The sequence below is a fragment of the Pongo abelii genome, chromosome 2 (genome assembly GCF_028885655.2).
Source record: "Pongo abelii isolate AG06213 chromosome 2, NHGRI_mPonAbe1-v2.0_pri, whole genome shotgun sequence".
Taxonomy (NCBI): domain Eukaryota; kingdom Metazoa; phylum Chordata; class Mammalia; order Primates; family Hominidae; genus Pongo; species Pongo abelii.
This window is the reverse complement of record NC_085928.1, coordinates 207,606,778-207,620,597: the sequence shown is the minus strand read 5'-3', so window position 1 is coordinate 207,620,597 and position 13,820 is coordinate 207,606,778. Positions and strand designations below refer to the sequence as shown.

Here is a 13,820-nt window from a genome sequence, read left to right as displayed (position 1 = left end):
GAACTCACTCCTTGTACATTTTCTCCTTTTTACTGTTCACTCCCAAGGTCACTTTTTTAACGTGTAGAACAAGACTGGTAGATGGTCAAATAACTTTTCTCTGGTGTAAAACTTTGGGATCATCATCTTACACATCCCACATTGAATCCCTCAGCAAATTGTGTCAGCTCTTGTATCAGTTATGTAGTGATATGTGAGAAAACACAAAGATTAATGGCTAAGAAACACCACTCATGTATTTGTTTACAGTTCTGCAGATTGGATAGGGCTTGGCAGGAACAACTTGTCTTTGCTTTACTAGGCCACAAAATCCACTGTTAGGTTGGCTCACACATATGGTGGACAAGTTGACTCTTAGCTGGGAACTCAACTGGGACTGTTAGCCAGGTGCTTAATTCTCCAGTGGCCTCTTTGCGTGGTTAGGTTGAGTTTCACACAGGATGGTGGCTAGGTTCCAAAAGTAAGCTTTCCAAAGAAGACAAGCACCGGTATATTGTTTTTATCAATCCTCTCTTTCCTTCACAACTACTGTACCTCATTGGCTAAAGCTAGTTACGTGGACAAGCAAAATTCAGTGTAGAAAGAGATTTTTACAAGGGTGTGAATACCAGGATGCATGGCTTATTTTAGGCCAAAAAGAAACAGTATACCACAGCTATCTAATATTTATTCCAGCAGTACACCACGGCTATTTAATATGTATTTCAACAGTACACCACAGCTATTTAATATTTATTCCAGCAGTATACCACGGCTATTTAATATGTATTTCAACAGTACACCACAGCTATCTAATATTTATTCCAGCAGTACACCACGGCTATTTAATATGTATTTCAACAGTACACCACAGCTATCTAATATTTATTCCAGCAGTACACCACGGCTATTTAATATGTATTTCAACAGTACACCACAGCTATCTAATATTTATTCCAGCAGTACACCACGGCTATCTAATATGTATTTCAACAGTACACCACAGCTATGTAATATTTATTCCAGCAGTACACCACGGCTATCTAATATGTATTTCAACAGTACACCACAGCTATCTAATATTTATTCCAGCAGTACACCACGGCTATTTAATATGTATTTCAACAGTACACCACAGCTATCTAATATTTATTCCAGCAGTACACCACGGCTATCTAATATGTATTTCAACAGTACACCACAGCTATCTAACATTTATTCCAGCAGTACACCACGGCTATCTAATATGTATTTCAACAGTACACCACAGCTATCTAATATTTATTCCAGCAGTATACCACGGCTATCTAATATGTATTTCAACAGTACACCACAGCTATCTAATATGTATTTCAACGGTACACCACAGCTATTTAATATTTATTCCAGCAGTATACCATAGCTATTTAATATGTATTTCAACGGTACACCACAGCTATCTAATATTTATTCCAGCAGTATACCACAGCTATTTAATGTGTATTTCAACAGTACACCACAGCTATTTAATGTGTATTTCAGCAGTACACCACAGCTATTTAATGTGTATTTCAGCAGTACACCACAGCTGTTTAATGTATATTTCAAAATGCAGGCAGTCCTTGCTTTGCGTGGTAATGTGGAACCATAAAAATGACCATGCTGCTGAGACTCTGCAAAGCAATGTTAATAATCAGTGAAGGGAAATTATTCTTCTATGACCTTTAAATTTTTTTGTGAAAATATTAAAAACTACAATTGTCAATTATAAAGGTACAAATTAGGAAAATGAAAAGTATATTAAAGTTAATATTGTTAATACGTGGTAATTTAAAACAGAAACATTGATAATGTTTTACTTATTTGCAAAAAAAAAAAAAGTATCAAAGAGAAGAACAATCCAAACCTAAAGCAAACAGAAGGATGGAAATAATAAAGATTAGAGCAGAAACTAATGAAATAGGTAATAGAAAAGATGTAGAGAAGATAGACAAAACTGAAAGTTGGTCCTTTGAAAAAAAATCAACAAAATGGCAAACCTTCAGACCAGCCAAGAAAAAAGAGAGAAGGCTGAAATTTCTGAAAGCAAGCATGAAAGAGGGAAAACAAGACACTGTTATGAGTAACTATGTGCTAATACCTGAGGTAACTTAGATGAAATTGACAGATTGCTAGAAAGACATAAACTACCACTTCTCATCAGTGTTACAGTTGAGATTCTGTCCAGGGCAATAAGAAAAGAAAAAGGAAAAAAAAAATCAGATTAGAAAGGAAGAAATAAAACTATATTTGCAGATGTCATCATATTGTATATAGACTATCCTAGGAACCTGCTAATAGAACTAATAAATTAGTTTAGTACTGGTTGCAGGATACATCACTACCTAAAAATCAGTTATATTTCTATACTGAAGATAGGTGAATGGCCAAAAAATAATTGAAAAAAAAAATCAACTTGAGTATTACAAAAGTAGAAATTTAAAACTAATTGATGTATAAATTAAAAGATGCATCATTTTACAGATTTTTTAAATTAGCTGATAATGTTTAATGTTGGCAAAGGTCTAAGTAGATGGGCACTCTCATATACTGTGGTAGTGAGTATAAATTTACTAAAACCATTTAGGAGAACAATTTAAATATTTGTGCTCAATTGTGTTCTAATAGTTTTCCAATTTAAATATGGGAATATTAACAGATATAATATTTAATAAATTATGATATAGCCACACAATGGGCTACTAGGCAGCTGTTTTTTTTAACAATGTAGTAATTCTATTAATTTGTGTCCCAACATGGAACAGTCTCTAAGGTACCTTACATTAAAAATCCTAACATAAGAACAAAAATTTTAGTATGTTTCCATTTCTTTAAAGAAAAAAAGGTCTAAAACTCATCCACACACATTCCTAAATGCCTAAGAATGAAAGAAAATCAAGACTGGGAGAATAGGAGGGATGGAGGCTGGAAGCAAGATGGGCTATTCTGTTAACGTTCAACAACTTCACATGTCATGATAAACAACTTACTGAGATCATAGACATCAAACATGGGTATTTTCTTTCGGCGTACCTTTATTTTCCTTAAACAACTCTCATTTTCCCTTTCTTTTCGTGAAATTGTTTCCAAAACTCAGAAAACAAGTGAAAATGTCATAAATGTCTTTTGGGACTTTTTTTAGGTGAATAACGTATGTTTAGAAGAAGTTACTCATGAAGAAGCAGTAACTGCCTTAAAGAACACATCTGATTTTGTTTATTTGAAAGTCGCAAAACCCACAAGTATGTATATGAATGATGGCTATGCACCACCTGATATCACCAACTGTAAGTCTGTTAGCATACGTTTGCTTAAATTTATCTTACTTCTTCAGTTGTGATGCCATTAGTGAAATGTTCTCAGTATAATAAAGTTTAAACATTATGCAAATATTTTTAAAGAAACAAGCATGTTAATATACTCATTTTTTAAAATCTACTTTAAGTCAAAATTTTTATAATTAGAAGGGGGGATCCTTTTCACCTTTATTATTTTATAGTAGTAATTACTGTTACATTTAAAGGATTGACTTGCAAACTTTTATGTAAATAAGTCACTAAAGAACATTTGCAAATATTGAAATTGTTTTGTTCTAATAGTTTTCCACTTGAGCACAGAAATTTGCTTTAACAAGCAGTTCATTCTACTAACAAGCAAAGTACGGGCATACCTCATTCTATTGGGCTTTGCTTTATTGCGCTTCACAGAGGCTACATTTTTTACAAATTGAAGGTTTATGGCAATCCTGAATTGAGCAAATTTATCAGCACCTTTTTTTTCTTCAGTAACATGTTCTCGCTTGATGTCTCTTAATGTCTGTGTGTCACATTTTGGTAAATCTCGCAATATTTCAAACTTTTTTCATTATTATTATATCAGTTACAGTAATCTGTGATCACTGGTCTTTGATGTTACTATTTTAATTGTTTTGGGGTGCCACAACCACACTCATATAAGACAGCAAGCTTAATAGATAAATGTGTGTGTTCTGACTGCTCCTCTGATGACTAGTCATTCCCCTATTTCCCTCACTCTCCTCGGGCCTCCCTATTCCCCAAGATACAACAATATTGAAATTAGGCCAGTTAATAAATCTACAATGACCTCTGAGTGCTCAAGTGAAAAGACAAGTTGCATATTTCTCATTATATGTCAAAATGATTTAACTTAGTGAGGAAGGCATGTTCAATGGCAATAAAGGGAGAAAGCTAGACCTCTTGCTGCAGTTAGCCAAGTTAAAGTTCTTGAAGGAAATTAAAAGTACTGTTACAGTGAACACACTAATGATAAGAAAGCAAAAGAATCTGATTGCTGATGTGGACAAAGTTTGAAGTGGTCTAGATAGATCAAACCAGCCATAAGATTCCTTCAAGCCAAAGCCTAATCCAGAACAAGACCCTAACTGTGCTTCAATTCTGAAAAGGCTGAGAGAGGTGAGGAAGCTGTAGAAGAGAAATGTGAGGCTAGCAGGGGTTGGTTCATGAGGTTGAGGGAAAGAAGTCATCTCTATAACATGAAAGTGCAACGTAAAGCAGCAAGTGCTAATGTAGGAGCTGCAGCAAGTTATCCAGAAGATCTAGCTATGATACTTAATGGAAGTGGCTACACCAAACAACAGTTTTTCAATGTAGATGAAACAGCCTTCTACTGGAAAAAGATACCTTTTAGGACTTTCACAGCTAGAGAGAATACGTCAGTGCCTGACTTCAAAGCTTCAAAGTACAGGCTGACTTTCTTGTTAGTTGCTAATGCAGCTGGTGATTTTCAATTGAAGCCAATGCTCATTTACCAGTCCAGAAAATCCAAGGAATTATGCTAAGCCCGTCTGCCTGTTCTATATAACTGTAATGAAACCTGTGCTCTATAACTGAAGCAACAAAGCCTGAATGACAGCGTATCTGTTTACAGCATGGTTTACTGAATATTTTAAGCCAACTGTTGAGACCTGCTACTCAGAAAACAAAAAACAAAAAAAAATTCCTTTCAAAATATTAGTGCTCTTAGACAATGCACCTAGCTGCCCAAGAGCTATAATGGCAATGTGCAAGGAGACTGATGTTTTGATGCTTACTAACTTGTCATCCACTCTGTAGTCCATGGATCAAGGAATAATTTTGACTTTCAAGTCTTACTATTTAAGAAATACATTTTATAAAGCTATAGCTGCCATAGATAGTGATTCCTCTGATGGATCTGGGCAAAGTAAATTGAAAACCTTCTGCAAAGGATTCACCAGTCTAGATGCCTTTAAGGACATTCATGATTCATGGGAGGAGGTCACAATATCAACATTAACAGGAGTTTGAAAGATGTTGATTCCAGCCCTCTTGGATGACTTGGAACAGGTCAAAACTTTAGTGGCACAAGTTACTGCAAATTGGTAGAAATAATAAGAGAACTAGAATTAGAAGTGGAGCCTGAAGATGTGACTGAATTGCTGCAATGTCATGATAAAACTTTAACAACCAAGAAGCTGCTTCTTATAGATAATCAAAGAAAGTGGTTTCTTGAGATGGAATCTACTCCTGGTGGGTGAAGATGATGTGAACATTGTTGAAACGGCAACAAAGGATTTTGGAATATTACATAAACTTAGTTGATAAAGCAGCAGTAGGGTTTGAGAGAATTCACTTCAATTTTGAAAGAAGTTCTACTGTGGGTAAAATGCTATCAAACAGCATCACATGCTTCAGAGAAATCTTTTGTGAGAGAAAGAGTCAGTGGATATGGCCAACTGCATTTTTGTCTTATTTTAAGAAATTAACACAGGCACCCCACCCTTCAGCAACTACCACCCTCAATATCAAGGCTATCAATATCAAGGCAAGATGCTCTACCAGCAAAAACATCATAACTTGCTGAAGGCTGAGATGATTGTTAGCGTTTTTTTAGCAGTAAAGTATTTTTAAAATTAAGGCCTGTACATTGTATTTTTAGTCATAATGCTATTCCTTACTTAATATAGTGTAAACATAACTTGTACTGGGAAACCAAAAAATTCATATGACAGGCTTTATTGCAATATTCGCTTTATTGCTGTGGTATGGAACTATAATATCTCTGAGGTATGCCTGTAATTCTGATGTCTCTGGTGCTGCTAGTTCATGGCCTGCACTTTGAGAAACACTGATTTACAATAAATCTAAAACTTAAGGGATTTTCTTTGCTCTTGGGTACATGAGGACAGATACTATTTATCTTTGTACTTTCAGGTTCTAGTGCTTATATTTATATGCAGTTCAATTGTGTTGCAGTTGATTAAATTGTTCTTAAAGTACTTATGTATTTTTAGGTTTCTTATTTTATTTTATTTATATATATATATATATATATATGTATTTTTTATTTTGAGATGGAATCTCGCTCTGTTGCCCAGGCTGGAGTGCAGTGGTGCAATCTCAGCTCACTGCAACCTCCGCCTCCCAGGTTCAAGCAATCCTCCTGCCTCAGCCCCTCTAGTAGCTGGGATTACAGGCATGCGACACCATGACTGGCTAATTTTTGTATTTTTAGTAGAGACGGGGTTTCGCCATGTTGGCCAGGCTGGTCTCAAACTCCTGGTGTCAGGTGATCCACCTGCCTCGGCCTCCCAAAGTGCTGGGATTACAGGCGTGAGCCACCGCACCTGGCCATTTTATATTCAGTTTTTTTAATATATAAGCTGAGATTTACGTATATTTTTTAATGTGTTTGTGTTGGTGGAAAAATGAAAGCTGTATTTGTTCTTTGCATTGAGTTAATGTTTGAAGAACCCGTAAATAATAAAGATCTTAAATGTACTGGGTATAACCTGCTTTTGAGTGCTCCTTTTTTAAATTGTAGAATTGTAGAAATATTGGTGATTTTTAAAGTAACAGTGCTTCCAATTTTAAAACTGTCAAGATTCATTATGTTACTAATCATTATCAGTTAAAAACATTACATTTTGAAATCTACATACTGCCCTCCATAATGTATCTTCATTATCTGCTCATTTATTTATTAATTACTCAAGTATAATTGAATTATTTCCTTAATAGTATTTAACCTGTCTGATGTACAGGGATGGTGTCTCAAACTTCTTTTGTGTGAAAGAAAAAAACCTTGCTACTTATTTGAAATTCTTACATATACTTCCTCTTGCACATAAACTTTATATAAAGGCTTTGTGTATTTTTTAAATAATAAGCCATTTTATTCATCAATTCAAGTATCTTATTTTAAATGCTGCCTATCCAATAACCATGTGCACATTGTTACAGTTGTTCCACGAATTGAGTATTAGTGCCCCCTGATTATGATTATGTTGCCTTTTTTTTTTTTTAAAGATGAAGTTTCGCTCTTGTTGCCCAGGCTGGAGTGCAGTGGCGCGATCTCGGATCACCACAACCTCTGCCTCCCAGGTTCAAGCCATTCTCTTGCCTCAGTAGCTGGGATTACAGGCATGTGCCACCACGCCCTGCTAATTTTGTATTTTTAGTAGAAACAGGGTTTCTCCATGTTTGGTCAGGCTGGTCTCGAACTCCCAACCTCAGATGATCTGCCCACCTCGGCCTCCCAAAGTGCTGGGATTATAGGCATGAGCCACCGAGCCCAGCCGATTATGTTACTTTTTCCCCCATATGTTATTGAACTAATAAAGCATTATGAAAAAGCTGACATTTCACCTTGCAGTTTCAACTTGATCATAATGTTTTGCTTCCAGTCTCTTCCCTTCTTAGGCAACTATAGATGTGGGTTTTGTTGTATGCTTCTGCATATGCAATTCATAAACTATTTGTGTTTTTTAAAAAGCACTTGTGTTTAAAACTTTTTTACATAAGTGATTTTTACTTATCAGTTCTTCTGAAGCCCTCACTGTCACTCTGCTGTCAGGTTATTCAGCTTACTCTCTATCCCTGACTGTGGTGATAGAGTATTCTCCTCATCAATCTGGCTTTAGTCACTGAAGACGTCAGTGCGAAAGCCCATTGTCATTTTGCCACTATTACTCATGCTGTCATTCCTGGTCATGTCCAAAAACCACACTGATTCGTCCAACGCCCTGACTTGTTGGTTTCTTCATCTCTTTCTGGCTATCCTGCCCTCCACTTCAACTCAGTTACTTGATTCCAAGATAATAGTTGAGATTTTATTATCTATGATTATTAACTCTCATCACCTCTAAAATACCAATTTAATCATCCCATTCTGTGACTACAACCGTCAGTTCATTCACCTCTGTTCTAGCAACTCAGTCTCATTTTGACGTTCAGTCATTTGACATGATTATTTTGTTGCTCCTTGTCTCAATTTTTCTGTTTGTGTTACCTTAGATTCCATGGTTTATCATGTTCACTTCATTGCACATCTTCAAGTCCTTTGCCCCTTTCTTCTTCGCGGCAGAATCCCCCAACACTGGTGCAGCCAAACTCTGCTATTTCATTTATGGTTCCTAAAAAGCAGAACCATGGAGAAAAGCACAAAATTGTGCTTTTTACGTATGGCCATAAATCATAGATGGTGCCTTACTCTTGCCTGCAGTCCTACTACATTTCCCTAATTCACTCTCCCACTGTTAAGAATTTTTCTCTCCCCTCAAACCTTCACTTGCCATCTACTATTCAGCCATAACTGATGATCTCACTTCATATTTCATATAAGCACCCAGAAGAGAATTTCCTTATTTTTCCACTTTTAGATATACCTATGTAACTATATTTTTACCCCAAAACTGCACTTTCACTTGTGTCTTAATGGGAGTCACTGTCATTGTTCCTGTTGAAAACCAGGTCTTCCATTTGTATGCCGAATGTCATTATTTCTTGTCTGCAGAGAATCTTGTTCTTGCAGTTGTCCCTTCTCTCTCTTGCATAATCAAATCCTCTGTCTACTGGATCATTACCATCAGCACGCAAACATGTTTACATACTCCTTATCTTAAGGAAATAGGAGGGATCTTCCTACAATCTTAAGATACCTCCCTAACACTGCTCCTTTTCTCTGCTTAATATCACCAAGAGCTGATTTTCCTACCATGTTAAGACTTCTTCACATCAAAAAGGAAAAAAGCCAGGCACAGTGGTGCGTGCCTGTGGTCCCAGTTACTTGGGAGGGTGAGGCAGGAGGGTTGTTTGAACCCAGGAGTTTGGGGGGCATAGTGCACTATTATTGCACCTGTGTCTAGCCACTGCACTCCAGCCTTGGCAACATAATGAGACCTGTCTCTTAAAAGAAAAAAGAGGCCAGGCACAGTGGCTCACGCCTGTAATCCCAGCACTGTTGGGAGGCCAAGGCGGGCGGATCATGAGGTCAGGAGATCAAGACCGTCCTGGCTAACCCAGTGAAACCCCGTCTGTACTTAAACTACAAAAAATTACCCAGGCATGGTGGCAAGTACCTCCGGTCCCTGCTACTCGGGAGGCTGAGGCAGGAGAATTGCTTGAACCCAGGAGGCGGAGGTTACAGTGAGCTGAGATCGTGCCACTGTACTCCAGCCTGGGCAACAAAGCAAGACTCTGTAAGAAAAAAAAAAAAACACATACCCAGTAAAGAAATGGGGAAAGCCTATAAAAATATTCTTTTATTTGAGACAGGATGTCACTCAGTTGCTCAGGCTGCAGTGTAGTGACACGGTCATAGTTCATTGTAGCCTTGAATTCCTGGGCTCAAGCGATCCTCCCACATCAGCCTCCCACGTGTCTGGGATATCATGCCCAGCTAATTTTTAAAATTGTTTTGTAGAGATGGGGTCTCACTATGTTGCCTAAGCTCCTAGCCTCAAGTGATCCTGCCTCAGCGCCCCCAAAGTGTTGGGATTACAGATATGAGCCACTGTACCTGACCTCTTTAATTTTTAATTGAATTAAAACATATATTCAGTAAGGGTACCAATTTTAAGAGTTTAGCTTAATGATCAGTCACATGGCTTTTTAAAATTGCTATGTATTATTCCATTGTATAAGTGTACAACAATTTTTTTCATTTTACTGTTGAGTCACTTACAGTTTTGATCTTTTATGAGTATAGCTGCTGTGGATGTTTTTGCACATCCTTGTCAGACATAAGCACTCATTTCTCATGGAGTGAGGTTGCTGTGTTACAGGGTAGGCATATGTTTAGTCTCCAGCAGATACTGCTGAACAATTTCAACACTGTAGGAGACAATTAAGACCCCAGTTTTTCTACATCCTCACCAACCCTTGGTATTATCCATCTTTTTAATTATGAATAGTATGGATATGTATAAAGTTATCTCATGATTTTATTGATGATTATTTATTCATTTATTGCTGGTTGTTCCTGATGATTAATTATTTTCAGCATTTTTGCCTGTGCTTATTGCTTTGACTCCTGTTCAATGCAATGTCTGTTCAAATCTTTTTACATTTTTCTGTTGGGTTTTATTATTGATTTAAAGGAAGTTTTATATATTTGAGAAGTAACTCTAATCAGTTATATCTATTGCAGATGTCTTCACTGAGTTTATGTTTTCCCTTTTCCCCTCAAAAAAATGGTACTTTTTGATGGACAAAATTTTTTAATTCCTTATCAGTCTTTTCTATTAAGGTAGTGCTTTTAGTGACCTGTTGAAATTTTTCCTATGCTTATGTCATAAGGGACTTCTAGGAGCTTTATTATTTTGCCTTTCCCATTTAGGTCCGATCCATTTTGATCTAATTTTTGCATGTAATGAGAGATTTTTTAATATGCAGATATATAATTGATCCAGCATCATTTATTGAAAGACCATTTCTGCCACTGAATTGCATTGGTGCTTTTCTTTTAAGTGACCACATATGTATGAACCTATTTCTAGGCTCTTCTGTTTCATTGAACTATTTATCTTTGTGCCACCTGCAGTCTCTTAATTATCATAATTTTATAAAAAATGTTGATGTAAAGTAAATCTTAATTTTGTTACTGTTCAAGATTATGTTGGGTCTTTGAATTTCCTTTTTAATTTTAGGATCAAAAAAATTACAGATCAGTTTAGGAAGAATTAAATTGAGTTTCTTAATCAGTCCATTAATATGAGTATCTCTTCTTTTATTGAAGTCCTTCTTACGTTCTCTCTGCAGTGTTGTATAGTAGAGGTTTTATTTGTTAGATTTAGTCCTGGCTATTTGATGTTTTTCATGCTATTATAAATGCACTACTTTTTAAATGTTTCTAATTTTAACTGATATATAGAAAATATCTGTTTTGTATATTAATTGCTTAGTCAACAATCTTGCTAAATTCGTTAATATTAGGTTTTATAGATCTTTCAGATTGTCTATGTATATAACCATGTCATCTGTGAACAATGAATTTTACTTCCTTCTTTACTATCTTTATACTGTTCATTTTCTTTTTTCTTGTCTAATGCATTGGTAAGACCTCCAGTTCAGTGTTGAACAGAAATGGTGATAATAAATATCACTGTCTTGTTCACAAACTGGGGGAAACAGTAGTTCACCATTGTATATGGTGTTACCAGCAGGTCTTCTGTAGATATCCTTTTTGTATTAAGAAAGTTAACCTTTATTCCTGGTTTATGGGGAGTTTTTATCTTGTAAGTATGGAATTTCATCCAATTATTTATTGAGATGATTTTTCTCTTTTATTTTGTTAACATGATAAATTACATTGATTTTCTAACTTTAAACCAGTCATTTGTGGGGGGAAAACCCCCACATCGTTATAATATATATTGTATATCATTGATTTTGAACTGCTTATATTTTGTTTAGGTTGTACATCTGTGTTCACAAGCATGAACTTACGATAGTGTCCTGAAATTTTTCTGTCTTGTAATGTTTCAGAATGTTATTTCATCTCTAGATGTTTTGCTGAATTTTCCAATGAAGCTATCTATCTATCTGGCCCTGGAGTTTTCTTGGGAAGGATTTTAGTTCTGAATGCGTTTTCCTCAGCAGATACAAGAACGTTCAGATTTTCTGTCTCTTGTTACCTAAGAGGACTAGATAACATTTGATTTTTTGTGTGTGTGTGGTGATTGTCAAGCATTGATGGAGGGGATGTTTCTCACAGAGGCAACCTGCAAGTGAGCAGATGTCAAAATTGGAAAACAATTTTTGTACTAGTTAGAAAAATATTTTTAGCAAGAATAGTAAAAGAAATAGAGAAGATTATAGAAGTTATACATGAACTATAGAAGATAAAGAGCCACAATGTTTATAACCAAAATAAGGTAATCAAAATGTGATACTCAGGAATAAAAGTAGAAAAAAAAAGAAGTCTGTTGAATCTAACAGAGAATACAGTTTCTCTGCTGACATTAAAATGCTCCTGTTTTTTACACTATATATTTTCTCGCTTTTAACTTATATTCTCTTTAGCTGCATGGCCTTGCTAAACTTCTGATTTGGACACTAATCTTTTCCCATTTTCACTTCAAGCTCTTCTGCTTGCTTTTCTATAAAATCTTATAGGTGTTGAATCATTAATCTTAATATATAAGAAAAATGAATTAGGCACTCTTGTGCTTCTCTGGGGGACCTTTTTACGTAAGATTTAGGGTATAAGAAATAGTACTGTTTTATCTGATCCTTCTTTGAGGCCGTCATTTCTTTCATAGGAACATTAATTTTTAGTCTCTGTTGTCTGAGAGTATGCAGTACATGTGAGATTAACTGTCCCAGAAAGGATGCATTGACTAAAGGGACAGTCTGGATGTGTCAGGGAAAATGTATATTTTCTGGTTTGGGCATTTGACTAGATTTCTTGTCTAGTTGTTTTTTGTTTCATCTAAATATGAAAATGCAGCAAAAGAATTTAAGAGTCAAAAATCAGTAAACTCTGGATTTTTAACAGACTAGTGATTGTAGAGGTTCACGTGGGTATCTGTTGATTGAGGGCTACATACCAGTTCACTTGAAAATTACACATTCTTACTTACCACCCAGGAAAGACTTTGGACTTTCAAAGTTAAGAGCCATTGGTAGAAAGTCCTTTGGCTCAAATACAAACGAGCATCTTATATATGAACTGGGTAGGAAACAATTGCTGTTGGGTACTGCAAACCTGTAATATCAATAGATATATTACATCTCTAAAATACCATCGTTTCAGTCATTTTCTATTGTCTTTCATCCAGATTACTTTATTCCTTTATGTTACCTATTTGGCCACTATAGTAATTTGAACTAATGATTCCTGCATTTTTGTACTCCAGTGCGTAGTATACTGCTTCCCTCCATAGAACATGTGCTCTAATTTAATAAAAAAGGGATTAATGTTTGATAATTAAATAATACAGCTACTTTTGAAGTGCTTTGTAACTTTATCATAGTTAAAGCCTCAAGAAAGTTAAATATTGCTTCCTCTGTGTTTTGGTAATGATTGGAATAATTCAACTGTCTTATGTCTTTGTAAGCTACAACTGCCATGTGTTACCTACCTGTGTCTTTGGAAAGCATGGTCAGGAATCACTTTATAATTTTCTGTCATTAGCTTTTGCTAGAATGGAAAACCTATATGTGGTATTTATTACTATTGAAGTGAACCAACATTGGTTTTTGCTTTTTTTTTTTTTTTTCTTTTTCTTTCTCGAGACAGGGCTTCTCACTCTGCCACCTAGGCTGGAGTGCAGTGATGCGACCTTGGCTCACTGCAACCTCCACCTCCCAGGTTCAAGCGATTCTCCCACCTCAGCCTCCTGAGTAAGTGGGACGACAGGCCACGCCACCATGTCTGGCTAATTTTTGTATTTTTTTGGTAGAGATGGGATTTCACCATGTTGGCAAGGCTTGTCTCGAACTCCTGACCTCAGGTGATCCGCCTGCCTTGGCCTCCCAAAGTGCTGGGATAACAGGTGTGAGCCACTATGCCTGGGCGACGGTTTTTGCTTTTTTTTTTGC

General features: G+C 36.0%; 1 protein-coding gene across 13 annotated transcripts in view; it reads left to right on the top strand.

Annotated features, from left to right (window-relative positions):
• The window catches only part of DLG1 (discs large MAGUK scaffold protein 1), a 271,361-nt gene that overhangs the window by 174,067 nt on the left and 83,474 nt on the right, over positions 1-13,820 (top strand). For 11 of the 13 annotated variants that reach the window (XM_024241216.3, XM_024241214.3, XM_024241212.3 and 8 more), the window contains one exon: positions 3,140-3,284. In XM_024241216.3, the coding sequence (XP_024096984.1) occupies positions 3,140-3,284 (145 nt within the window). Of the gene's footprint in view, positions 1-3,139; positions 3,285-6,536; positions 7,419-13,820 lie in introns of those variants that run through there. The other 2 variants (XM_054551074.2, XM_054551073.2) reach the window with 2 other exon arrangements.